The 26,565-nt window shown below is 43.2% G+C and overlaps 2 protein-coding genes across 9 annotated transcripts in view; one reads left to right on the top strand and one right to left on the bottom strand.

Annotated features, from left to right (window-relative positions):
- Positions 1-2,564, bottom strand: part of Ppme1 (protein phosphatase methylesterase 1) — a 45,160-nt gene extending 42,596 nt beyond the window's left edge. The window contains exon 1 of the mRNA NM_028292.2: positions 2,391-2,564. Within this exon, the coding sequence (NP_082568.1) occupies positions 2,391-2,491 (101 nt within the window). The 5' untranslated portion in view covers positions 2,492-2,564. The remainder of the gene's footprint in view (positions 1-2,390) is intronic.
- A 332-nt stretch (positions 2,565-2,896) lies between these two features.
- C2cd3 (C2 calcium-dependent domain containing 3) overlaps positions 2,897-26,565 on the top strand; it is a 97,931-nt gene continuing 74,262 nt past the window's right edge. For 2 of the 8 annotated variants that reach the window (XR_003946487.1, XM_030242644.1), the window contains exons 1-7: positions 2,897-3,164; positions 4,932-5,201; positions 10,636-10,793; positions 20,747-20,970; positions 21,601-21,848; positions 25,836-25,968; positions 26,423-26,512. Coding sequence is in view for 5 of the 8 variants with exons in the window: in XM_030242644.1 (XP_030098504.1) it covers positions 3,110-3,164; positions 4,932-5,201; positions 10,636-10,793; positions 20,747-20,970; positions 21,601-21,848; positions 25,836-25,968; positions 26,423-26,512 (1,178 nt within the window). In the remaining 3 variants the exon portion in view is untranslated. Of the gene's footprint in view, positions 3,165-4,931; positions 5,202-10,635; positions 10,794-18,623; positions 18,824-20,746; positions 20,971-21,600; positions 21,849-25,835; positions 25,969-26,422; positions 26,513-26,565 lie in introns of all 8 variants that reach the window. The other 6 variants (XM_006507908.4, XM_030242646.1, XM_011241827.3 and 3 more) reach the window with 5 other exon arrangements.

Consider the following 26,565-nt stretch of genomic DNA (forward strand, 5'->3'; position numbering starts at 1 on the left):
GTAGCAGGAATGCTTAAGTCTTGGTTTTCACATTTACTAAAATAAAATATTTCCTCTGCCTTTGACATACAGAGCAAAAATACAGATTTCTAGGACTCTCAGGTTCCTCAGCCACAAGGCACAGTGGAAAAATGGGACAGTAAGTTCTCTTTCAGCTTTATGATTCTAAAAGGAAGACTCTCTTTTACTATTACCATGAGACTTCTTAGAAAGGCTAGGCACCAATAAGGAAGCAGAAAAGGAAATGAGACACTTGAGGATCACACAGAGAAGCATTTTTCTGTAGGGTCTGGTGACTGAGGCACACCTGTAATCTCAGTACACAGGTGGGTGAGGTAGGAGGACCAATTCCAGGCCAACCTGGGCTATAAGCAAGGCCCTGTATCAAACAAAGAAAGAAAGGGCATCTTCCTAAAGCATTATCTTTTCCAGGACAAGCAATGACCTAAATCAATAAAACCAAAGCAGTTACTTAAAAAGGATAAAGAACCAGCAACTATAAAATTGTTTAATGAGTAGATCTGCTCTTGGTATGGTTCTCCCAATTAATCATTTTCAGAAAACTTAAGTTTGATAAAGGGAGGAGCTGAAGTTCACTTAAACTTACCTGAAACATGTAGAGTTAGTTTTAAAACTAGCATTTAATATATCTGTACAGGTGAGTGCCAGTGTACTGAAAGATCCAACTGTAATTAGGAAAAAAACAGCTCCTAAGCGAGGTGTGGCAGGAGGATCAAGAGTTCAGGGTTAGGCTTGGCTTATAAAGTGTGACCATATCCCCCCCTTCCCCCAAAAAATTAATAACTAAAAAAAAAAACACATGAAGAATCATTACATTTATTTTTATACTTCAGGCTAATTTTCCAAAATAATGGTATAGGTCAGCTTCCAAATTTTCTTTATGTTAAAAGTTCAATCTTTATGTCTTTTCGAGACCAATCTTTATTTTATCTTATAACAAGCTTTCCATTTTACCTGCTATTATGCCTCCTCAGTCAATTTTTTTCTATTATAGATCATAACCTCTTGGATTCAGATTTTACCAATCATTTTAATAGCAGGACTCTCTCTCATCTCCTATACTCAGTCTTCACAGAACTGCATACATCTTTTCTTGCCTTTTGGTCAGTCTGTGGAAATTCTTGAAATATATCTACCAGCTTCTCTCTCCAATCCCAAATCCAACATAGGTCTCTTTTCTCTTTACCATCAGTAGTCCTCCAAATAGCCCAATGACTATCCAGTTCTCTCTGCCTTCCAGCAGCTCTTACTAGGATGTTCAACTATCACGATTTCTCCAGCAGGCAAGCATCCTATAACTATAAATGACACAGCCTGTCAGGGATCTAAATTTCTAAAGTTTCTTTCATTAGCTCAGCTTTTATATTGGGAGTGTAGCTCAGTGATGTGGCATTTATCTAGTTCTGGGTTCCAGCCTCAACACCACAAAAATTAATAAATGTTTCTAACCCACACACATAAGCACACACACACACTCAAGCCCTACTCCCTTTCCAGCAAACCATTTACTCCCATTTTATTGTTAAGTGGTTACTCCCAGTGCTTCACTAAGTCTAATTCTTAGACCAATAGATAGTTTCCCTCAGGTCCCATTTGCTTGGCAAAACAAAACAATTGACAAAATCTTCTTTGGTTTTCAGATTTTACCTCTCCAGTGCTTCCATTTAACAAATCCTACTCGAAATTATTTCTCAGTCTCTGGGATATCAGTGGTCACTGTTCCAAACTCAGCTGTCTTCCTCATCACACCCCCCCTATTTCCCTAGCCTCTGGGCTCACTCCCTTGATAACAGTCCCCTAGCCATGTTCTCTGTCTTTCCTTAGGCCTATTCTCCAAGTTTTCTGATTCACCCCCTCATTCTCTGAACTTGACTCTTACACTTCTGGAAACTTTCTCTAGAACCTTCTACTCCCTAGTCTTTGCCTCAGATGTTTTCTATAACCCTCAGGTAAAAACCTTCTTACTCCTGGCTCACTTACTTGATTCCCCAAACCCGTCAACTTTTCTCTCAGTCATTCCCTATTCCCCTCAACGATGCCAGATTTCTCCTCATCTCACTGATTCACTCTTTCTCCCAGACTCATCACTTCTAGAGTTGATTCCCGTCATCCCTTAGATTATCCTTTCATTTTCTCAACCTTGTCCTTATTCCCCTTCTCCAACAATGTTATCAGTCCTCCAGTGGACTACTCCCTTAGCGCCTCACCTAGTCCCCAAATCTACCTTCTACTCTATCTAAACACCTCCAGGCCAAGGCCAGCATTTCCTCCAATTCACAGCGTCCCTTCCCGTGGCACTCTGAATGCCCAGACACCAATCTCCAATGGCCTGGGCCTGGTCTCCTGGGAGAGTGGTACAAGTCACGTACCCCATCCGCATCTTGGCTCCGCTCTGACTGCCCCCGCTGCCGGGTAGAGGAGGGCGAGAAGGTAGGCGGCCGAGGTGCATGCTTTTTTCAAGGGCCGACATCAAAGGGAGGCCGCACGTCGACAACAGTGGCCCAAGGTCCGTCCCACGATACGTGCAGTACAACCGGTCACAGCTCTCTCCTCTAACGACGCCCAGTCGCCTTTGGACAGCAACCAGCCACCGGCAGCGCCGCCTACCGCCCACTGGCTCAGTAAGCCCCGCCCCCTCGCCGCAGCGCTTCCACCGGAAGTGCGCAACAGCCTTCGCACAAAGGAAACTGGGTAACGGAGTCTGCGGATCTCTCAGACTCCTATCAGAGAACTCGACAACCCTAGCAGGAAGAGACCTCTTGAAGGCAATGCATGCTGGACAATGAAGTCCTCAAATAGTGTATCAATTTGCGCTTGCGCAGATGCAGGTGCCCTGGTCCAACTTGGCCAAGGTAGGGAAGCAAAGCATCATGGGTGTTGTAGTCCATTTGCAGGGGCTCTAATTGGCGCCTTCTTTTGGCACCGCTTTCCGGGAACTGTTGGTGAAAGAGTGTTTCTTCCTGCGTCCCAGGCTTCCCAGCGGCGCCCGTTGCCGGGGAACGCAGGCGCCGTGGGAAGGGATGGCGGGAGCGTACAGCTTAGGAGCTGGCACCTGCGTTGAATTTGTGACGAAGGGCCCAGGCTCGGGATGAAACAACGGAAAGGCCAAGGGCCTGGGGGCGGCCGTGGGCGCAAAAAGAGAGGTAACTTTATTTCTTTAAGGTTGAGAAAAGCATAAAAGGGCTAAAGAATTCTAAGGAGACTTCCACCCGCTCCGGTTAAACAAAACAAAACAAAACAAAAGAGGACGGAAGAGAGACTAACTAGGGAACCAGAAAGTTAAGAGAATTTTTTTTTTTTTTAAAGAATGGAAAGGAAGTAGCGCCTGAGGGTCGATAAATGAGGCAAGTGAGGATTAATAGATACGGATAGGAGAACAACAAAATTAAACGTGCTCTTTTTACGACAGGGATACACGTATGTGTGTTAGAGGTATTCGGAGTAGGGGGAAGGGACATAACTCTGTCCGGAAAAACCTTAGATGGTGAAAGGGTGTGTGATAGAGGACATCGTGAAACCTGTAACCCAAGCTTACTCAAAAAGCAAATAAAACCACTTATATATATATATACCCTTCTACTTCTCTGATTTTTTCCTTGGGAAGCGATTGCGCTTCATAAGAATATACTGAGATCTCATCAGGAATCAATACAAGGAGTTTTTTCAACTAAAACAGTTTGTGTCCTGTAGCATGAAGAAAAAGATCTACCATAAAGCGCAGGGATAATTCGTTGAAATGGAAACATATGTGCATATATGGACTGCTCCTCACTTAGAATGACTTGAATCCAACTTAAATCCTCTTAGTTATCCAGCTCCTATAAGGGGGCCCTATGAACCCCAGGCTGGCCTTGAACTTGATCCGCCTGCAGAAAAACTCTTGGTTTTTTTTGTTTTGTTTGTTTGTTTGTTTGTTTTGTTTTTAAGTCTTCTCTAAATCTTTCAGAAAAGGTACTGACTGAAAGGAAAGCCAGAGTTGTAACTGATCGCTTCATTTACATATTATTCATCACCTTTCTGAACTCTAGTAAGATTTGACGTTAACATTTTGAACCCAGAACCAAAGGTAGCAGCAAACCTAAAAATGTTAGTCTCTGTCCTTGACTGTATGGTCTTGACAGCAAAGACAATTTAAGAGTGAGATAAAGAGCCTGCTGTGGTGGGCTAGCCTTTAAGCCCAGTACTTGGGAGGCAGAGGCAGGCAGATCTTTGTGAGTTCAAGGCCAGCCTGGTCTACAAATCAAATCTAGGCCAGCCAGAGCGGGTTACACTGAGGATCCCTGTCTCAAAACAAACAAACAGAACAAAAAAAGAGTGAGGTTAAGAATAATGTATCTTCTCCATTATTTTATTTATTCATTTTACATCCCAGTTGCTGCCCCCTCTACCGACCTCACAGAGTCCCTCTCCCACGATAACGTATCTTAACTGTGGTCAACTATGGATTTACAACAGTATTAAACAAAACTTCCAACTACGGAGATTTTAAAATCTGTCCACTGGTTTTATTGTCTTTATGCTTTTCAAATAATATCTTTCAATTAAAGAAAAGTTTGGATTAACATAAGTGACCAGGTAGGTTATTTTATGGCCTGTTTTTCTAGTTACTTCTCAGTTCTGTTAGGAAAAGCCTTCTCTGTCGACACTGAGTTTTATTTTTCATTCAAAGAATATATAGGGTATATAGACCTTATCCCAGCTCTCAGGAGGAAGAGGCAGGTGGATCTCTGCGAGTTTGAGGCCAGGCAGTTTTAAGTAAGTGAATTCCAGACAAGCCAGGATTACCTAGTAAGATGTCTAAAAAAAAGAAAAAAAAAAAAAAAGAAAGAAAGAAAAAGAAAAAAAAAGCAGAAAATTCTGTTTTCCATAGTTGGACCAGATTTTGACTGAGTGTGTTGTATTCCTCGTAGGTTTGAGTGACATTTCACCGTCTACAAGCCTGCCACCTCTGGTTGAAGGGCAGTTACGCTGCTTTCTCAAACTCACTATTAATAAGGTTGTATGGAAGATTGCGAAGCCTCCTACTTCTGTACTTGTCCGAGTAAGGTGGTGGGGAGAAACATCCGATGGAACCCTCTTTTGTCCCAGAGATGCATTACAGACTGAGCCAAAAGCTGTGAGAACAACTACCCGTTACGGGATTCGCTGTGGTCCAAAGCAGTTTACCTCGTATCTGACAGGTATGGCTTTGTTGTATTGTCTTAACTGCAAACCTGACTTGAAACGTGCTTGTTGTCAGCAGCCCATCAATTAAACAGACACCATCTTTAAACTGTCTTTCCTGCCAAGAACATACAGTCAAGGACAGAGACTAACATCTTTTGATTTTCCCACCACTTTTTAGAGCTGGGTTCATAATAACTTTGAATCTCACCAGATTTCAGAAGGATGGTAAATCAAAAGGTAAATGGTATTTATTTGTAAAACTTGAACCCTCAAAGGAGGAGGATTAGCAAGTCAGTAAGAAAAAAAAATGTCTCTTTTAATACAGGAATCAACACTCATGCATTTGTCAGTACATCCTGTGAGATAACTATACATCATATGAACATTCAAGTTGGCATGAGAACTGTAGGATTTAGGGAAAGTAACTTTACATTTCTGACCTATCTCCTCACCTGTAAAATGAGATCAGATGCCTGCTCTTTGACCTTTGGGTGTTTCCTGAAGAAGCAGCATGCTTGAGTTGAAAGAAACACAGCTGAAGTCTAGACAGTTACGTTTGAACTCTAACTTCAGACCTGGATTGTTGTGTGATGGATGCTAGGAGGTGGTGTTTGTTGTTGTTGTTTCGAGACAGGGTTTCTCTATATAACTCTGGCTATACTGGAACTCACTCTGTAGACCATGCTGGTCTAGAACTCAGAGATCCCCCTGCCTCTGCCTCTGTCTCTGCCTTTCAGTTGTTGGAATTAAGATAAGCACCACCACCATCAGACTAGTTTCTTAAGGTCACAGCGTCTCAGTTTCCTGTTATGAGGAGTATGCCCTTACTAGGAGTTACCATGGAACTTGATTGGAAAAAAGTAAAGTAATAGGTTCACTACCAGCTACATTGTAGGTGTAAGGTCTACACAGATAATTATTTAAGGCACGAAGTAATAAAGGGTTTTTTTGTTTGTTTTTTTCTCTTTTTGGTTTTTCTAGACAGGGTTTCTCTGTATATCCCTGGCTGTCCTGGAACTCACTCTGTAGACCAATCTGGCCTCGAACTCAGAAATCTGCCTGCTTTTGCCTCCCAAGTGCTGGGATTAAAAGCGTGTGCCACCACTGCCTGGCAGTAATAAAGTTTTAAGTTATTATCCCTACCAAGAAGTCATGTAAAGATTAGTTGAAAAAAGAAGAACTGACACAACACATTAATGAATGATGGCAGACAGGGTGTGAGTGAATATATAATTACCCCATACATAGAGAATTTTGACTATTTTAGGTTGTCAGTAAGGGGGGATCTTGTAAGTTATTGGGAAACCAGAATCCTATTTTACCCTTGCTACTTTACATTGAAGAAGCCATTTCATCTTTCTGGGCTTTAATTTTCCCATCAGTAATTTGAAGGAGTCTAACAAAAAATAATATGCCAATGCCCAAATTTTATTTTCTAGTTAGGAAAGACGCTGTTTAGACAGAACACAGAGAGTGTGAACCTTACAAGAAATGAGCCGGCTGTCAACAGAACCATGACGTGTTTTCTATAAAATAGTCAAAATGGGCTGGTAAGGTGCCTCAGAGGGCAAAGGCACTTGCCACCAGAGTTGGAGCCAAAGGTCCCACATAGTAGAGGAAGAGACCCACTCCAACACTCAGTCCTCTGAGGGCCATTTATATTCGGTGGCAGTGTCCCCTCCAACAAATGAATAAGTGAAATAGGAAAAAGAAAAGAAAATGGAGAGCCAAGTGCTCTGTAATCCTTCCCTGAGAGTGTGCACTGTAGCTGAGAACTTGGGAGAAGTGTGCCTGTTTCTGAGTCTGTGTGGGCAGAATCCTTGTTCTTCTCTACACCCCTTTCTTTTTTATTTTTATTTTTTTTTATTAGGTATTTTCCTCATTTACATTTCCAATGCTATCCCAAAAGTCCCCCATACCCTCCCTCCCACTCCCCTACCCACCCACTCCCCTACCCCCCCCACTCCCACCTTTTGGCCCGGGTGTTCCCCTGTACTAGGGCATATAAAGTTTGCAAGTCCAATGGGCCTCTCTTTCCAGTGATGGCCGACTAGGCCATCTTTTGATACATATGCAGCTAGAGTCAAGAGCTCCGGGGTACTGGTTAGTTCATAATGTTATTCCACCTATAGGGTTGCAGATCCCTTTAGCTCCTCCATTGGGGGCCCTGTGATCCATCCAATAGCTGACTGTGAGCATCCACTTCTGTGTTTGCTAGGCCCCGGCGTAGTTAACTAGAGACAGCTATATCTGGGTCCTATCAGCACAATCTTGCTAGTGTATGCAATGGTGTCAGTGTTTGGAGGCTGATTATGGGGTGGATCCCTGGATATGGCAGTCTCTAGATGGTCCATCCTTTCGTCACAGCTCCAAACTTTGTCTCTGTAACTCCTTCCATGGGTGTTTTGTTCCCAATTCTAAGAAGGGGAAAAGTCTACACCCCTTTCTTATATATCACACTCAAGATGCAAAAGGTAGACTGAGGAGTAGTTAATAGAACTACATGGAACAGGGAGCCCAGGGTGGAAGGAAATAGTCAAACCAGTGCACTCAGATGAAACGAAAGCACAGGGAGCAGTAGGATGTTTCAGGGTTTATGAACTCTTCATGTCTGTGTCTTAGGGAATCGGTCCTGTAATGTGGTGTGGTGCCGTTAACTCGCCCTTCTAACCCCATCCTGTCTTAATCTGAAAAGATGTTAGCGCAGTTGCTAAACATTCCAGATGTAGTGTTTTAAAGCCTGTTTGCTGAAAGAGGTGAAACTACAGTTGGAGGATAAAGATGAAGCCTCCGGGGGTCCTATGATTCGCACTGTCCATTTGCTGTGGGTATTAAACTCATTATCTGAGGGGTGGGTTTGAAGTTCAAAGAACTAAAAATTCACACTGTGGCTGTCAACAGGCTGAACCTCCAGTTCCAGGGGATCCAGGGCCGCCTTCTGGCCTTGAGGAGGGAGTACCAGGCACAAAAGTGGTGCCTAGACATACACGCTGGCAAACCCCCATACACCTAAGTTGTTTTAAGGACAGAAGGCTTGGTAATGCCTTATTATTTCTGCTTGTGTCTTTATGTTATTATGTCTCTTCTTTTTTATCCTTCACTCTTTTGACGGAAATAGTGCCCATAACACTTCAAAACCTATTTCAGTGGACTTGGCCATTGCATTTGTGACACTGAGGATTATCAGAGAGGATTTGATGGGAGTGGGTGACAGTGGGCACGTGAATAATACTGGATGACACCACAGCCAAGGGACGGGGTAGAGAGCGTGGGTCTATGAGGATGAAGCTTTTCTCCTCCAAACAGCACAGTAACATGGAATAGTCGACTTTAGAATTGGAGAGAACGGAGTTTTAGCCCATTTTGGTGACTTTAAAACTTACTAAACCTAGGAATGTTACGCGACCTCTCTGATCTTGTTCAACACCCAACCTAGAGTTAGAAACACCTATAACAAATAATTGTAAAGAAAAGGCCAGGGGTTGACGATTAGCTCAGTGGTAGAGTACTTGGCCTAAGGTCCTGGATTCTGTCCTCTGTGCTGGGAAAAGGGGGGTGTGGGCAGTGGCTGGGGGCAGGGGGATAAAGGCACCTACCAGGTTTGAGGACCTGAGTCTGGTCCCCAGGCTCCACGTGGTGGGAGGAGAGAACTAACTCCTGCAAGTTGTCCTGTGGCTTCTCCTTGTGTGCTGTGATACACTCAGACACATAGCACAAATAAGTAAATAGAAGTATAATTGAAAAAAATAGATTCTAAAGAGAATAATGAGGCATGAAAGAGCCTAGTTACTAGTAAGTAAGCAGTCGAATCTGGTGCCTTTCTCTTAATCCACATTTGCAGCTCCAGAGCACTTTTGCATCAGTTTATATAATTTTTGAGATGACTACCAGAAAAGGGCTGTGGTATGTTAAGTAATTTGTTTGAAGTCATATAAAGTCATTCAGTAACTGCTATGTGGGAAGACACTGTCCTGTGTAATCTATATGTAGTATCCTCAGTTCCCCCACACAGATGTTAAGATGCCTATTTTATAGATGGTTGTGAGTTCTACCAAAACAGCTTATGAATATTACAGCCAAGAAAAACCCGCATGGATCTTCTCATTATGAGGCCTAAATACTTTTCATTTAAGTATTGGACAAGTAGTAATAATGAGCCATTTCTCAGCATTGGTAAGAAAATATTTAGAATTTATACAGTCCTGACATGATTTTAGATTCCATCTGGGTACACTTTTATTCTCTTTTATAGCTAAGATAATGAAGGCATGAGGGATAAAGTGTAGAATGTACTTAAGAGATCCATTTCTCCTCCTCCTCCTCCTCCTCCTCCTCCTCCTCCTCCTCCTCCTCCTCTTCTTCTTCTTCTTCTTCTTCTTCTTTTTTGTTTTGTTTTTCAAGACAGGGTTTCTCTGTGTAGCCCTGGCTGTCCTGGAACTCACTCTGTAGACCAGGCTGGCCTCGAACTCAGAAATCCGCCTCCCAAGTGCTGGGATTAAAGGCATGCGCCACCGCGGCCTGGCAAGGGGTCCGTTTCTGTTTGTCTTGGTTTCAAGTGTTTTCAGTACCTTAATACTGCAAATATAATTTAGGAACAAGCAATTAGCGACGGGAGGTCAAGACTAACCCCTGAAGTCATGCCAGAGCAGCCCTTTCTCATCAAAGAATGAGAATGAAGTAACTAAAAGGTTGGGTGTATTTGTGTTTCAGTATTTTAGAACCAATGCTTGAGTTCTCGCCAAATACATTTACTAGTATTTTTTTTTTTTTTTTTTTTTAATGAGACAGGGTCTCACTATGTGGCTTTGACTGGTCTGGAATTTACTGTATAGACCAGGCTGGCTTCCAACTCACAGAGATCAATTACTCTGTCTCTACCTCTACAGTACTGGGATTAAAAGCTTATGCCACCACACCTGACTGAATACATTTACTAGTACTCTCAAAGGTGTATCTTTTGCTTATAGGGGTGGGGAGGGGGGTGGCCAGGGCTCACTTCACTGTGGTGGCACTTGCTAGGTTGACTGGCCTGCAAACTCCAGGTTTCTACCTGTTTCCACTTGCTCAGTGCTGGGATTGCCAAGTGCATGCCACCTTTCATGACGTTTTTTGCAAGGATTCTGGGAATGGACTCCAATCCTTGAGCTTGCAAGACATGTAGTTTACCCACAAAGCCATCCTCCCTAGCCTATGAAAGTTGATTTTCTTACCACATATACTTAGCATGCTAAGTATTCAGTCTAATCCCTTTAATATGCAGTACTTGTCATCCTTTTCTAAAAGTCTTGTTCTTTCCATGTTGGGCTCACTCCTCCTTCCTCACATGGTATGGTATGTAAGTGCCTGGTTTACTCCACACTTAGTTTTTCATTTTATACCCTTTAGCTTACTTCTAAAAAAACAAACTAGTGGAAGCTATCTGAATATGTTGTAATTGTTTCTGATCAGATATGGCTGTGCTGGTGTTGGAAGTAATCACCAAGTTTGATCATCTTCCTGTTGGCAGAGTTCAGATCAGTGGACTTGCCCAGCTGTCTCCAACCCATCAGATCAATGGGTTTTTTACCATTGTTTCACCAGCATCGAAGAAACTTGGAGAACTTCAGGTAAAAATGTTGTAATTCTTTACTGCTGTTACCACTTTTGTCGTTACTCTGACCAAATCCTGCTAGGAAGCAACATAAGGGTTCATTTTGACTGTGATTTGAGGACACAGCCTCTTGTGGGGAAGGCATGCAGTCGGAGCTCGAGGCTCGCTCTCATTTGGGAAGATCAGAGAGCAAAGAGGCCTATAAACCTCAAGCCCCTCTCCAAGTGCCTCAAGCCTTTCACTAGACCCCACCTCCTAACGGTTCCACAGCAGCCCCACTGCTGGAGATCAGGATCAGATACAGGGGCTCGCAGGGATAGTTCACGTCTGAGCAACCAGTGGTAGCCACAGAAAATACAGTCTGGGGCAGAAGCTGAGTCTTCTAGAGGGGAGAGGCCCAGGATTTCCGTGCCTCGACTTACTCGTTCTTCGCCCAGACTGCACTTTGGTAAAGGTTTGCTCCCCTTCTCTGAATCAGCATCCAGGTTGCTTTCAAGCTTCTGCACTGGATCGAATTCACAGAAGTGTGATGGCGTCATTGTTCTAGTGTGGAACCCAGAATTGTTTATTGGTGGGATCCCCATTTAGAGGCTAGACTCCCTAAAAGATGAGGCTATGTTTTCATTTCCCTCAGTTCCTATTATAGTGCCAGGAAGCATTCATTTGACTCATGTAAGTGCTATCTTTAATATTGTCACTCATTGACCCGACTTGTTTTTGATGCACTTTTATGTGTCACTAATACAGAGATAACAAAGGTTCTCTCATGTCCTTTTCAAGAACACAGCATGATACATATTATGCTGTAGGTATTCGGAGGATGTTGGGTTAATGTAATTCTGGGGCTTTTCTATGCCTTCCTTGTTCCCAAATAAATAGCAGAGACCTTATTTGTACTAATAAGCTGCAGCACTAAGCTGGCCAGGTTCTGAACTGTTCTGAACTGTGCTGGCCTGGACTACTTTCCAGCCATATACCCCATTAAGTGCATCTGAGTCTCACCCTGGCTCACTCTGGTCCATGTGTGTCCTCATGGCTGCTCTCTCATCATGACCTCACAGTGAATCCTGCTGGTCCATCTCTTCCTCCTCCTGTCTCTCTCTTTGTGCTTGGGATTCCCTAACTAGGATCAGAAGTCCTGCCCTATGCTCTTCTGCCCAGCTGCAGGCTGAATCAGTTCTTGATTAGCCAACCAGAGATGATGGAAAAGAGTTTTGACATGTGATTGAGACAGGTGATGCTCCAGTTAGGACAGTGCTGACTAAGGACTGGACTGCAGCCAGACCTCTGGGCACAGCAATTAGCATCTGAGTATACAGTGCACCCCCTAGGAAGACTATAAAAGGATTCCTTTCTGAGGGACTCTTCTGAGCTCAGAGTATGCACTTAATTTTCACATTTTACAAATTCAAGTGATGAATGGATTCTCCCAGCAGCCCTCACACTTCTTCCTGGAAGCGGCCTGAGGTAACCTGTGAAAAAAACAGTTCCTACCCTCTTGACCCAGAAAACATGCAAATTCATGCAAATCAAGAGATTAAAATCTTCATGTTCACTTTAACTACACTGAAACTGCCTAGGCCATCAAGAGTATTTACGTCCCAAAAGCCCCCAAGTGTCTGAAAGATGTCACTTTAAAGAATCTGGGTTTTTTTTGTTTTTTTTGTTTTTGTTTTTAAAAAAAAAAAAAAGCCAGGCAGTAGACAGACATTCAATCCCAGGCCCTCTGCAGAGGCAAGTAGATCTCTTAAGTTTAAGGCCATCCTGATCTAAAGAGTTCCAGGACAGCCAGTGCTATACAGAGAAACATAACCACAAAACAACAATTAAAAACCCAGCCACATATGCTGCTCCTGTATAATGGTAGAGTCCACAGGTGCATCCAGGCCAAACAGTAGGGCTGGCCACAGGGCTGAGGGCCCAGAAGGAAGGCTGGATTTTTGCTGCACATGCTTGAGAGTGGAGACAGTGATGGTGAACTTAAGGGTTTAGATGTGGATTCCCTAGTCAATGAACATTGAAGTGAAGAAAGCTCCTGAGATGTGCTATTGAACTCATGGCTGAATTAATGAGCTCCCCCTGCCATAGTGAGAGGGCAGGAAAAGGAGGAAATGTTCCAAAATACAAAGAGAAGGCTGCACAGAGAAAAAGATATCCCAGAAGAAACCTAAGAAACTAAAACTGATGGCATGGGAGTAAATTCAGCATGAAATGAAAAATTCAATTGGTTTTACACCTTGCCTGATTTGTCCTGAAGTTAATACAGAAAATGAAATGAATAGGAAAAGAAACGAAGACAAAGTAGGGAAAGAGCACTTAACATTGCCAGATACAGAAATGCACCGTAGAAGTGCACGTCTCCTGTCTGTGCAACAGGCTGGCAACTCAAAATACCAGCGACTAAGCGGACGAGCTCAGGAACTTCTCACTAGATTTAGGACGCGTTTATTTAGAAAGTAGTGATAGCTTCTACTGATGGCTGTGCGGTGAAGTGAGTCTTGTTTACCCATGTGTTTCTGATGGTGTAGGGTTTTGTATCAAGTCTGAATGATGATAAACTGACAAAGGTGATCAACTTCATATACCTCAAGCTTAACAGACAGGCCACAAAGAGGGAGATGAAGCTCTGCATTCTTGGGGCTGATCATGGCAGTGCCTCTCAGTACTAGAGAAATGGAAATATTTGTTCAACAGGATTATACTCGTAGTCTTATGATAAAAGCACTACAAGTGTGCACATGATTGATGCGTAAGGAGAGATAAGTAGTGATAATAGCATCGGGCATAGAGGATTCTCTGTGGCCTTTTATGGTTATTGCTTTGTTTTATGATCAAGATACAATTTGAAAATATGAAATTCACCCTTTTAAAGTGTATAATTCAGATTTTAAAAAGTATATTCATGAAATTATATGGACTTTACTACTTTCTAATTCCAGGACATTTCTTTCATTTCAGAATCCAATACTATACCCATTATCCCCCCTCTCTTCCATAATCCCCATTCACAAGCCTGGCACAGCAGTCTACTTTCTGTCCTTATACATTGCCTATGCAAGATGTTTCAAATATACAGAGTATTATGTTCTTTTTTGAAACTGGTTTCTCTCTCTTACCATAAAGTTTTTAATGTTTAGTATATGTTCCTTCTTGTGGGCAAAACATTCAGCTGTATATGTAGACCTCATTTTGTTTGTCTGTTTTCAGTTAAAACCGGTATTTGGGCTTCTTGGCTTTTGTGAACATCTCTGTTTAGTTCTTTTGTGAACATGTGCTTTCAGTTCCCTTGGGCACGGAGGAGTAGAAGTGGTGGGTGATATGGCACTCTGTTTAACTTTTTGAGGAACTACCAGAGTTTTCCAAAGTAGCTGTACTATTTTTGATCATATTTAAATGTAATTTATGTAATAAGATGTGTATTTTTAAATTTAAAGGTCATTGGATTGTTGAGTTGTTTTTAATAGAAGATTAAGACAGAAGTCAGATTCTGAAAGATAAGGAGTTTGGAAATAAGGAGCAGTTACAGTAAAGGTGAAGCAACAACTTCAATTTCCTTTTTCCAGGGCTGGAAATAATGGCTTAGTGGTTAAAAGGGCTATGGTTCAGTTCCCAGCACCCATGTTGGGCATCTCACAACTGCCTGTAGTTCGTGTTCCAGGAGCTCTAGCTCCTCTGACCTCCTCAGGCACTGCATTCACACGCACATAGTCATACATGTACAATTTAAAAGAAAAAAATTTTAAGATTAATAACTTTTTAAAAAAGAAAAGCATTTTAAATCGTTTTTCCCAGATACATGACAGTGAAGGAGGATACAGTAGACATAGCGGGGAAGATGCAGCTGCAGAGAGGAGGCACAGTGGACAGAACAGGGAAGATGCAGCTGCAGAGAGGAGGCACAGTGGACAGAACAGGGAAGATGCAGCTGCAGAGAGGAGGATACAGTAGACAGAACAGGGAAGATGCAGCTGCAGAGAGGAGGATACAGTGGACAGAACAGGGAAGATGCAGCTGCAGAGAGGAGGATACAGTAGACAGAACAGGGAAGATGCAGCTGCAGAGAGGAGGATACAGTGGACAGAACAGGGAAGATGCAGCTGCAGAGAGGAGGATACAGTGGACAGAACAGGGAAGATGCAGCTGCAGAGAGGAGGATACAGTAGACAGAACAGGGAAGATGCAGCTGCAGCGATGGCTCAGTAAAGTCCTTGCTGTGCAAGCCCAAGGACTCAAATGTGGATTCCCAGAACCCTTGTGAAAAGTCAGACATGGCTGCACACCCCTGCAGCCCAGTGCTGGGATGGAAAGGCCGGCAGATTTCGGCTGAACTGGAGAGCACCAGGTTCAGTGGTTGCTTTGTCTCAAAAGAATATGGTTTTAAAAAGGGATGGAAGAAAACATCCCTAGCTCAGTCTTAGCTCCACATTGTTGTCACAGGCAGTTCTGTTTGGATACACATGTACACATATGCTCAATAACAAGCAATTAGATGTAGACGAAGAGAATTTGGTTACTAAACTAATTTTCACATTTACTAGATAATCACTTGTGGTGCTTTGAATATGAGTGACCCCCATAGACTCGTGTATGTGAAAGCTTGGCTAATAGGAAATAGCACTATTAGAAGGTGTGGCCTTGTTGGAGGAAGTGTGTCACTGAGGGGCAAGGTTTGAGGTATTATAATTCTGCTTGGTATGGCACACCAACTCCTTCTGCTGCCTGTGAATCAAGATATAGAACTCTCAGCTCCTTCTCCAGCACCATGTCTGCCTGCATCCAGCCATGTCCCATCATGGCAATAGTGGACTAAACCTCTGAAACTGTAGAAACTGTAAGCCAGCCCCAATGAAATGTTTTCCTTTATAAGACTTGCCATGGTCATGGCGTCTCTTCACAGCAGTAGAAACTAACTGAAACATCATTTCTACTTGCTGACCTTCAGTATCCCATTTGTAAATGGGTGTAAAGCATTGTTGCCACCTTGAAATGAGATGAAAGTACAGAAACACTCTGTTGGAACAGTACCGCAAAGGACACACATTCAAGAGGCGCTAAGCACAGTGAGAGTAACAGGACAGAGAAATTAACTATAGCAGAAAAGGGCTAGTGTGATGCCTGGTGGTTCCCATCTAGTGTTTGAGCTGGAAATACTTCTTATATTTTTAACTGTAAAGGAAAAATGTGTAATAACGCCTAAAATATTTATCCTGGCCCTCTACAAAATGTGTTGGTTAAGCCTCTTGCAACAGTATAGAGCCAGTAGGATTCTGAAGAGGAATTGATGGAGATACATTGTGCCATGAGTATATACAATATTACCACTAGCATCCTGCACAATAGCATTCCATTAGACCTACACATACAAATAGCATTAACTACACACAAATCTAGCTACATTTGGAGTCCTTTATAAAAACTTACCATCCCAGCACTCAGGAGGCAGAGGCAGGTGTATATCTATGAGTTTGTGGCCAGCCTGGTCTACAGAGTGAGTTCCAGGATGTCCAGGGCTACACAGAGAAACCCTGTCTTGAAAAACCAAACAACAATAACAAAAATTAAATAAATAAAAAATTTACTATCCATATTAGGCTTTGATTCTTTCTAGCTCATCTGTCTGTGTGACGTCATGTCAGAGAGCTGCCTTCACTTTGCTTCAGTTTTTAAAATCTTGAATTTCAGTTTTCCTGTTTCATGATGGTACGGATATAACATTTGACAGTAACTTTTTTTTAAATGTAACATTTTAATTTTTTAAAAAGAATTATTTATTTATCTTATGTATATAAGTACATTGCAGCTGTCTTTAGACATACCATAAGAGGGCATCAGATCCCATTACAGATGGTTGTGAGCCACCATGTGGTTGCTGGAAATTGAACTCAGGACCTCTGGAAGAGCAGTCAGTGCTCTTAACCTCTGAGCCATCTCTCCAGCCTCCCTGACAGTAACATTTTGCCCATATACTACTCATTAGAAATATATTCTCTTCCATAATGAAACATACCTACTCCCATTTCTTTTAAATTTCCTAAGTCTCCTTTTCTCCCTTCATAGACATAGAAACATTACATTCAAAGTAGAAGCGGGGCTGTTTTAGAAGATGAAGAGATTTAGTAGGTGGAGGAAGGGAGCAGGTGATAGTGGGGGACACTGACTAACGCACAGAATACACTGGGATTCAGATGTTATCCTAAGGGGTCTGGGGATGGCACAGTGGTTACATGCTGTGCATGTATGAGGGCTGTGCACGTATGAGGGCTGTGCACGTATGAGGGCTGAGTTCAGGTCTAGAGAACCCGTGTAAGGCTGGGCTTGGTAGGCCATGGCTGCAGTCACAGTGGTCCTACAAGACGGAAGGTATAGACAGGAGAATCCTTAAAAGCTCATGCGCCAGCTGGCCCGTCTACACGCTAGTGAGTGAGAGACTCTGTCTCAGGGACCCAACACCCAAGCTTGTCTTCTGATTTTGACAGCACCGTGGCATACCCATGCCTGCACTCGTGCACACAAACATACAAGGCCCATAGATTTTTTTTTTAAATGTCATTATGAAAACCATCACTGAGTGCAAAGAGTATATACTCATTTTAAAAGGAAACACTCCACTTTCCTCTTGCCTCTGCTGTAAGAAAGACAGCAGATTATAGAACTCACAGACATTAAAAGAATGCCACAAGCAAACCTACTTGGTGAAATCTGACAGCCTAAATGAAATGGCACAATTCTTCCCAGGCTGTGAACTACAAGAACACCTTGAAGAAGTGACCTGAGTAGACCTGGGGCTGTTTGTAAAAGTTGAATTTGTAGTTTCAGACTTGCTAAAAAAAAAAAAAGGAGTCTCTAGGCCTAGATGACCTTATAGCAAATTCTTTAGATTCTTAAGGGAAGAAAAAAAAAAATACCATTGTACTGGCTAGTTTTGTGTCAGCTTGACACAGCTGGGGTTATCACAGAGAAAGGAGCTTCAGTTGAGGAAATGCCTCCAAGAGATCAAACTCTAAGGCATTTTCTCAATTAGTGATCAAGGGGGAAAGGCCCCTTGTGGGTGGGACCATCTCTGGGCTGGTAGTCTTGGGTTTATAAGAGAGCAGGCTGAGCAAGCCAGGAGAGGCAAGCCAGTAAAGAACATCCCTCCATGGCCTCTGCATCAGCTCCTGCTCCCTGACCTGTTTGAGTTCCAGTCCTGACTTCCTTTGGTGATGAACAGTAGCATGGAAGTGTAAGCCGAATAAACCCTTTCCTCCCCAACTTGCTTCTTGGTCATGATGTTTGTGCAGGAATAGAAACCCTGACTAAGACAACCATCAATCTTACTGTCTCTTCCAGAAAAATCAAAGAGGAGAAAACACTATTCTGAGGCATGTAACACTTTGATACAGAAACTAGAAGAACAGTATTTCTCATGAGCCTAGACCTCAGAATCCCCAAGAAAATACCAGCAAACTGGGGCCAGCACTGTCAGGAAGAACAGTGCTATCCCCAAGAGCTTACCCCAGGAATCCAGAGCAGCTTCAGTGTTAACAAAGTAGCCAGTAAAATCAGACATCAGCCGTGCTGTTCTAGTCGGTAAACAGCGATTGAAACACACGTGAAGCACCACAGTAAATCTTCAGAGAATCTCCAGAGCTAGCACACTAGACCACGGCCCTTGTCTAGAATGTCTAGGAAACCGTCGTGAGTGGATGGTAGCAGCTCGCAGTGAGGAGGGCGTAGCCGCAAAAGGATAACGTGAGGTTTTTGGGATGATGGAACTGTTCCCTGCCATGATTGTGGTAGTTACATATATGTACACATATGTGAAAAGTCGTAAAACTACGCTTATAAAACTGTTGTTTTACCACAGGAAATGAAGATAATCATGGCCCCAGATGTAGCGCCAGAGAGCTATCATTGTGCCTCACACTGGGCTATGCTGGGCGACTGGATGCATGTCCTGACCAAGTCACTGGTCTGTTCCAGCTCAGTCCTGCCACATGAAAACGGGAATTCAGCAGTGCTGGATCTTCTAATTTTTTTCAAGAAAAGCCAGAGATATCAATTTTTGTAAGAAATGTAATTTTCGAAGCATTGCTTAGTCATTTTTAAATGCTATGTTGCCCAGCATAATTCTGAAAATTGGACATTAGATACCACAGATATAAGTAGAAAACTGTAGGCAACTTAGTACCAAGAAGACCCTGAGTCATTGCTAGAAGGCAGATGAGCATCCTTAACATGACTCTGTTGTGCATGGGAGACGCAGATGGTGTATTTATGCTGTATGTGGACGGTGTGGGCTTCAGAAGAGGGTGGTATATTTAGATGGTTGAGTGTGTTAGTTCCCTTATCCTGACAGATGAAAACTGTTTGCTTTGGAGAAAACTTTGGGAACATTTTTAAGACATTTTAAGGGAGGAATCTCCAGTTTAAAAAGCAAAATAGTTTGCATAACATGGGAAATCTGGTTGAGCATATAGCATGTGCTTAGCGTGCATGAGGACCCAGGTTCAGCTCCTAGCATGAGACAGGCAAGCAGACAGGGACAGGTACTGACTCACTAGCCACACTGGCAGAGATGAACAGAGTGAACATCACCAGGGAGGGGCTCAGTGAGATGGGCAGAGTGGGGATAGAGATGAGTGAGGGGTGTATGAGAGACAGAGCCAGAGAAGCAGGGGTGAGGGGTGGGGTGGGGTGGGAGGTGGGAGTCAAGCCCATGGGCAACCAACCAGTTACTGCTTCGTCTTTCTAATGCATCCAAAGTTAGATGTTTCTCCTTAGTCTGCATTGTTTCATTTACCTCAGCCTCTTCTGGTCCTTTGAGCTGAGTCTTTTGTGTTGTGCTCCAGGAAGCCATTCCTTGCCTCTTCCTAAGTGCAGCGTTCCCAGCGTTCCCAGATCACCCAGTGCACATTCTTACCTGAGCAGTAACGTTTGGGTTTCAGTTTATGTAAATCCCCACTGAAGATCCATCGCCCTCTGGACAGAGGATTTCAGCCATCGCTCCGTCCCAGGCAGTTAGCATAGAGCTGGTATCAGTAAACGGTGACGATGAGTTAGGCCAGCCCTAAGTCTGATTGCAAGATGCTGAGGAAAATTCAAGGTTTTTCTCTGAGCCTTTTTCCAGTGTCACAGCAGGCTTATGAGTTGGTCGATACTAAGTCTCCTTAGGGAAAAGCAACCCCACTGGCCAATCCACAAGTTCAAGTCCAGGGCAGGGATACCTTTATTCCCCATGCCTCTTATGCTTCTACAATGCAGCGGTGTCCTTAGCAAGTGATGCACAGTAAGAGAGCACCCTGACAGTTACATTTGGACAGCCAGGACTGTGGGGGGCATAATTCCATGGTCACAGCCACAGTATTCATCACACTGCATTCCTGGTGTTTGTCTTTGTAGGAAAGTTTTGATGAATGCATTTGAAGGATGCTGTATTTCTTGGTTCAAGGCCAGTGTTCTCAGTAAGATGTAGGTTTGATTTTTATGGGTTGGCAGTTTCTCCACACAAAATGTTCTATTGACCTTTTCAGAGATATCTGAAAAATTAAGTTTTCCCTTTTTTGTGTTGTGTCATTCATTAATTATCTGTGACTGGTTAAACCATTTCTCCTCTTTCTGTCATGAAAATTAAACTTTTCGGTAATGTTATTTTCTTACCTTCATACCTCTGAGGTATATTCTTTAATTTTGTTTCACTTCCTGTTATGTTTTTCTCAGTTGGCTTTTCAGGGGACTGAAGAACTCTTTTTTAGATTGTTTGTTTGTTTGTTTGTTTGTTTTTTCAAGACAGGGTTTCTCTGTGTAGCCCTGGCTGTCCTGGAACTCACTCTGTAGACCAGGCTGGCCTTGAACTCAGAAATCCACCTGCCTCTGCCTCCCAAGTGCTGGGATTAAAGGCGTGCACCACCACCACCAGGCCAGACAGGGAAGTCTTACAGTTAGTTACTGGAAGCTGAAGAAAATTTGTTTTGTTTCATTCTCTTTCAGGTCTCGCTTGCCCTGGAGCCTCTGTCAGAAACTTATGACAGCTACAAACCTCTTCCTGCCACTGAAGTGACAAAAAATGTGCTTTTATCTGAGCGAGAACTCAGAGAGAATACTGAATCCAGCAACACCCAGTCTATGATCCCGTCAAGGTCTTGTAGGGGACCTGCCATCAAAATTGATGGGAAAGAATTAGCAGGCCACAGCAGCAGGTCAACCACGCCAAGGTAATGATCTCAGTTCCGAGTCTCCATGCCTGCCACTCCCACGGTTCTCATGCTGTGTCACCTGTGGGAGACTGAGAAGCTGAAGATAGAAGCACAGCCACTCTCTCAGCAGATAGCTCTTAAGCTCCCACTGGCTGGATACCAGGAACCGGCACAGAGTGAACAAGACACGGCTCCTGGGACTCAGGGAGAATACATGCTTAGCGTGCCCCAATTACAGCAATCACAAAAGCACCATTTTAAAGGACTGCTCACAGTCCAGTAGAGAAGCCAATGTACACATGTGACTAAAAGGTTTGCTGATACTGCCTGTGAGGGGAAAGAGGGAAAGGGAATTACTTGTAAAGAAAGCATTTGCATTGTATCAGAGTCTATCTAGACACACACATACACATTCCCTTTCCCTGTGTGCTGTTGTCTAGTTTGTATCACTTAAGGAACAACCCACAACTGTGATCGAGATGTTTTTTAAATAAGGAAATTAAAAGCAAATACACAAAATCACACTGCAGAAGAAGCCACCTGTGCCAAAGCCCCGGCTTCAGTGCCCTCGCTGATCCCCCAGACTCTGCGGAGGTGTAGTATTCCCAAGGTGGGCTATAAGCTGCTGACATTGTTTCTTTCTAACAGGGGAAAGGACCACTTGTACTTTGCAGAGAACTCCGATGCAGTAAAGGGTTCTTTGTGTGGACTACAGCAGCACCTTAATCAAGGGACGAATGTAGAGACTATAACTCTGAGGGGCAAAGCCCCACAGAAGCAGCTGTCCCTCCTGAACAGCTCTGAGTTTCAGCCACAAATTAGTACAGTCGCCAAGAGTCACAGTGACTCATGCATCCTGTCTTCAAACACCCCCCCTGCAAAGGACCTTCTTTCAGGTATGTGTCTGTCACCTAAGACTACGCTGCATTTATTGGGGTTGCTCTGCTTGTTAGCCAGGCCACAAAGGGAAGCAAGACTTCCCTATGAACTAAATAGCCAAATAAAAGTGTGAGACTTGGTGTCATCCAGGGACTCGTGTGAAGGCAGCTCTACTAACCTGCTAAGTGATTACTGCTTGGTTGTTTTTACTTTAAATAAGAAATTGGCAGTGGTGCGTGTTTGTGGGCTGCAGTAAGATGTTTCGGGATGTGTATACAGTGGTAGCGATCATATCACCTGACACGAGTCACCTCAGGCATTTATCATCTGGGTTAGGAATGTTTCAAATGTCCTTTATGGTGCTAGTAAGGTGGCTCAGCTTCTTCCGCCAAGCCTTGCTGACCTGAGTTTGATCTCTGTGACCCACGTGAGTTAAAGAGAGACTTGACTCCTACAAGTTGTCCTCTGACTTCCACACGCGTTCTGGTGATATGCTCCTCCTACCCACTGCAGGTGCACATGCTTAGACACATAGGCACTGATGTAATTTTAAAAACAAAATGTTCTTTACCAACTATTTTGCTACATTCTTTTGTCAACTGCAGTTATCCTATGATGCTACAAAACACTAGATGTTACTCCCCATCACCTTGTGCCTGCTGGTTTTCCCCTCCCTACCCTCGAATGTATGATAACCTCTCCTGTATCATCTGATTAGGGATCAACTTTCAAACTTCCACAAATAAACGAGAAGATAGGACATTTGTCTTTCTATGCTTATGTCCCTTGAAGTCTTCCAGAGACTTGTTATTCACCCATGTGCACCTGATAATGTATAAATAGATCCTTACTTTATAAGTTTGGATATGAGAGTAGAGCTCTTCTTACAATTTTAGTCTTTATCTGTTCGCAGATGACTTAAGGCAACTAGGGTGGTACCAAGTTCATCTGCTGTTCTTCCTGAGGACATTCAGTGCTGCAGGTGATCTCACTGCTTAACACTGGAGTTCAATCCTATTGTAGTTTTGCAGTGCTGCAGAATACCACAGAAGCAGGAGAGAAATGAGTTGCTCCTGTGTGTGCTACTTTTCTCAGTACTGTGACCAAGTGACAGGAAGCTTGACTTTGGATTATGGTTTGAGAAAGAATATTATTGATCCTGACAGGGAAAGCATGAGCCAGCTGACTATACTGGGTCCTGTGTCAGGACATAGAGGACAGGAAGTGGGGCCTAGGCTAGAGAAGCTCAAGGCTGCCCTGGTGGTCCACTTTGTCCAGCAGGGTTCCATTGCCAAGCTCTACAACCTTGTAAAACAGTGCCCCCAGCTGGGGACCCAGAGTTGAAGCCCATGAGCAAGCCTGTGGAAGGCATGTTCATTGGAGCCCCGTAGAAAGCTCATGGGAGCAGCACATGGGACCTTGGGTCAGGGGATGGTGTGCAGCTAGCTACCTTTGTTATTTCTGTGACAGCAAGAGCACGGCAGGAATGTGTGTCACTCCCACTAATACAGTCCGAAGGAGATGTCTTATAAATAACAACTTAGATACATATTTTACATGATTAGGGACATGTGGTCTTATATTTTTACCGATGGGAATCTGGCCCATGGTCTTCTGCATATGTACACACTACCACTAGGTTATGATGTTTATATCTTTCATTTGAAGTGTCTTAGGAATCTGTTTTTTAAAGATATACTCTAGGGTTAGGGTTCAGTGGGTAAAGCACTTCCCATGAAAGCCGGGAGACCCAGGTTCAATTCCTGGAGCCCACATTAAGGTCGAAGGAGAGAACTAACTACTGAGGGTTTTCCTCTAACCTCTGCATGCACACATACACCACATACATACAAAATAATAAATGCATTATGTGTGTGTGTGTGTGTCTGTGTGGGTTTGTGTCTGTGTGTACACAAAGATTATAAGCCATTAATTTTAGTCTTTTAATTTAAAGTATCCATTTATAAGGAAAAAAATTATCCATTACACTTGGGTCATATTGTACCTGGACTCTTGTGTGGACTTAGGGACCAGACTTTGAAGAAGGCGTTTGTTTGTTCATTAGTTTCTATAGCAACTACAAAATGTTTGGCACTCTTTGTATGTCACAGATGTAGCAGTTTCCTTTAGAAAGACAAACTAAGCCGGGCAGTGGTGGCACATGCCTTTAATCCCAGCACTCAGAAGGCACAGGCAGGCGGATTTCTGAGTTCGAGGCCAGCCAGGTCTACAGAGTGAGCTCCAGGACAGCCAGGGCTACACAGAGAAACCCTGTCTTGAAAAAACAAAAACAAAAACAAAAAAACCCAAACAAACAAAAAAGACAAACTAGATAAATATATATGTTAGATGGTGGTAATAACAGTGGAGGCAAATTAAGCAAGGAAGATGACAGGAGAAGATACTAGTTTTGCAGAAGTTGGCAAAGTAAGGCCTCCTTAAGAAAATAGCAAAGTTGGGAGTGGTAGGTAGCACATGCCTTTAATCTCAGTACTCAGGAGGCAAAGGCAGTCAGATCTCTGTAAGCTCAAAGCCATCCTGATCTACAAAGCAAGTCCAGGACAGCCAAGGTTACGCAGCAGAGAAATCCTGTCTCAGAAAGAGAAGGGGAGGAGAGGAGGGAGGGAAGCGAACGATCTAAAGAGGATTGGAAGCACAGCTTAGTGGTAGGATGTCTGCCCTGCACATGTAAGGCCCCACAGACATCCCAGAGAAGAAAAGGGCATGGGAGTTCCTTCTGAGGAAGTTATCGTACAAGAGCTACCAAGAGGAATTAACCTGAAGGCAACAACAGCTCCCACTCACGAAGCATCACTAAGCGCATACTCTCCTTGCCAAGTATTTTAGATTCAGAATTTTATCAATAAAACCACATGTGTTAGAGATGATTAGCCTCACTTAAAATTCTCCTTTTACATGTATTTGTGCTCATGAGTGCAGGCACATGTATGCGATGGCACATGTGTGAAGGTGAGAAAATAACTTGTAAGAGTTGGTTCTGTCCTCCAACCGTATAGGTTTTGAGGCTCAAACTCAGAGTGATAGCACAGCAAGCACCCTTCTTGAAATGTCACAGTGGCAAATCTGAGAAATTAAATAGCAACTGTGAGACTCGGAAGCAGATAGAATATGCAGTGTGACCAACCTTAGATAAATGGGAGGGGTGATTTGGATCCAGCCTAGAAAAGAATGGATTAAAATTTCATCTCACTACTCAGAATAATGCACAAATTAAACTTGGAATGCATCGCTTCTATTTAATGTTTTTGACTGAAATTTCAGTAAGTGAGACCATAGACAAAAGGATGTTTGCAGTACAAATGTCATATGTGTGACTCGGGCAGGGTACTTATCCTCTCAGAGGGATATTGCGAGGTAGTGAGAGTGATACCTGCCTGGCACATGGCAAGGACTTGTAAGTGCCCTTTGCTATTGCTGCTACCTAAGGGATGGGGTGACTTCTACTTGTCAAAAAATCTGAAGCTGTGGGTTCATTTCAGTTTCTCATCATCCTGCTATGGGAACTTAACTGAGTCGTGGGCTTCATTTTAGCATTCTTGTTCATGAAAATACAAATTTAGACTAGATCATTACAGGTATGACTGCTTTCCACAAGTTTGGCTAACATAGTTGTCAGTGTTTCTTGGTAAGAATATTAAAACTCTTATAGATAAGAGAATAAGGTATCTGGTTATAAAAATGAATCATTGCCACCATTAAGCCCATTATGTACAGACAGCAGTTGGGAGACAACAACTCCCACAGTAAGATCAGTCTCTCTGGGAAAGGGTGTTTGTTTACTCCTTGGTGTAACATCTCTAAACACAAGGCAGACACCAAGCACACAGCGTTGTTAAGCGAACATCCTCAAGGAATTGCCAGACTAATGGGAGAACAGATGCAGAGGCCACTGCACAGTTGCCCTGAGGAGGACAAGTACTGGGTATTGAAGCCCTTCCTGCTGGAGTTCAGATGTTTGCATTTTCTGTTTTTCCTGTCTTCAGCTCTGTTAGAACAAGGCAATAAGCTGCGGAATGCCATGTTGATTTCTGCAATGAACTCCAACCCAGATACTAGTATGCTGCTTGACAAAGTCCCTCCTCCTATGACAGAAGCTATTCCCAGATCGTCAGCACTGTAAGTGAGGGACACGCACAGTCCCTGCAGCTAACTTCCTGAGCTGTTGACTTGCCTCCTTTTCTGTTGTTCTGAATGGGATAATCTCAGAAACCGTCAGCAAATAATTCTTAGTGTGCTGAGCCTACAGTAGAAGGCTAACCTAACTTCAGAATCTGACACCTAGCTCTGATGTGTGCTAAATATATGAATGGATAAATTCTTCACACTCTAAATTAGAATGCCTGTATATAAAATGAAGATTTTCCCCCTCCCTTCATAAATGAAATAGGATTCTGATGTTGGGAAGAACTTTCCAAAGTGTAATGTTTTATATACACTTAAGGCAGGTAAGTCTAAAAATGCTAAATTTTCTAAGTCAGACTAGTGCCTTCTACTCTTTCTTAGCTTGGTTAGGATTTAAGTTTTTCCTGTTAGCCATTTGTGACAGTATTTTCCCACACGTTGGTACTAGGAACTCATCTGAGAATCACTTTAAAGGCCACAGTGCAGACCACCTTCTCCCCTTGGCGGACACCGGAGCTATACAGCTGCTGTTGGGCAGGTAAGTGTCCTTTCTAGCTTGCTGTACTAAAGCCTCTTCCTGGTCATTGAGTA

This window comes from Mus musculus, chromosome 7 (genome assembly GCF_000001635.26).
Source record: "Mus musculus strain C57BL/6J chromosome 7, GRCm38.p6 C57BL/6J".
Lineage (NCBI taxonomy): Eukaryota > Metazoa > Chordata > Mammalia > Rodentia > Muridae > Mus > Mus musculus.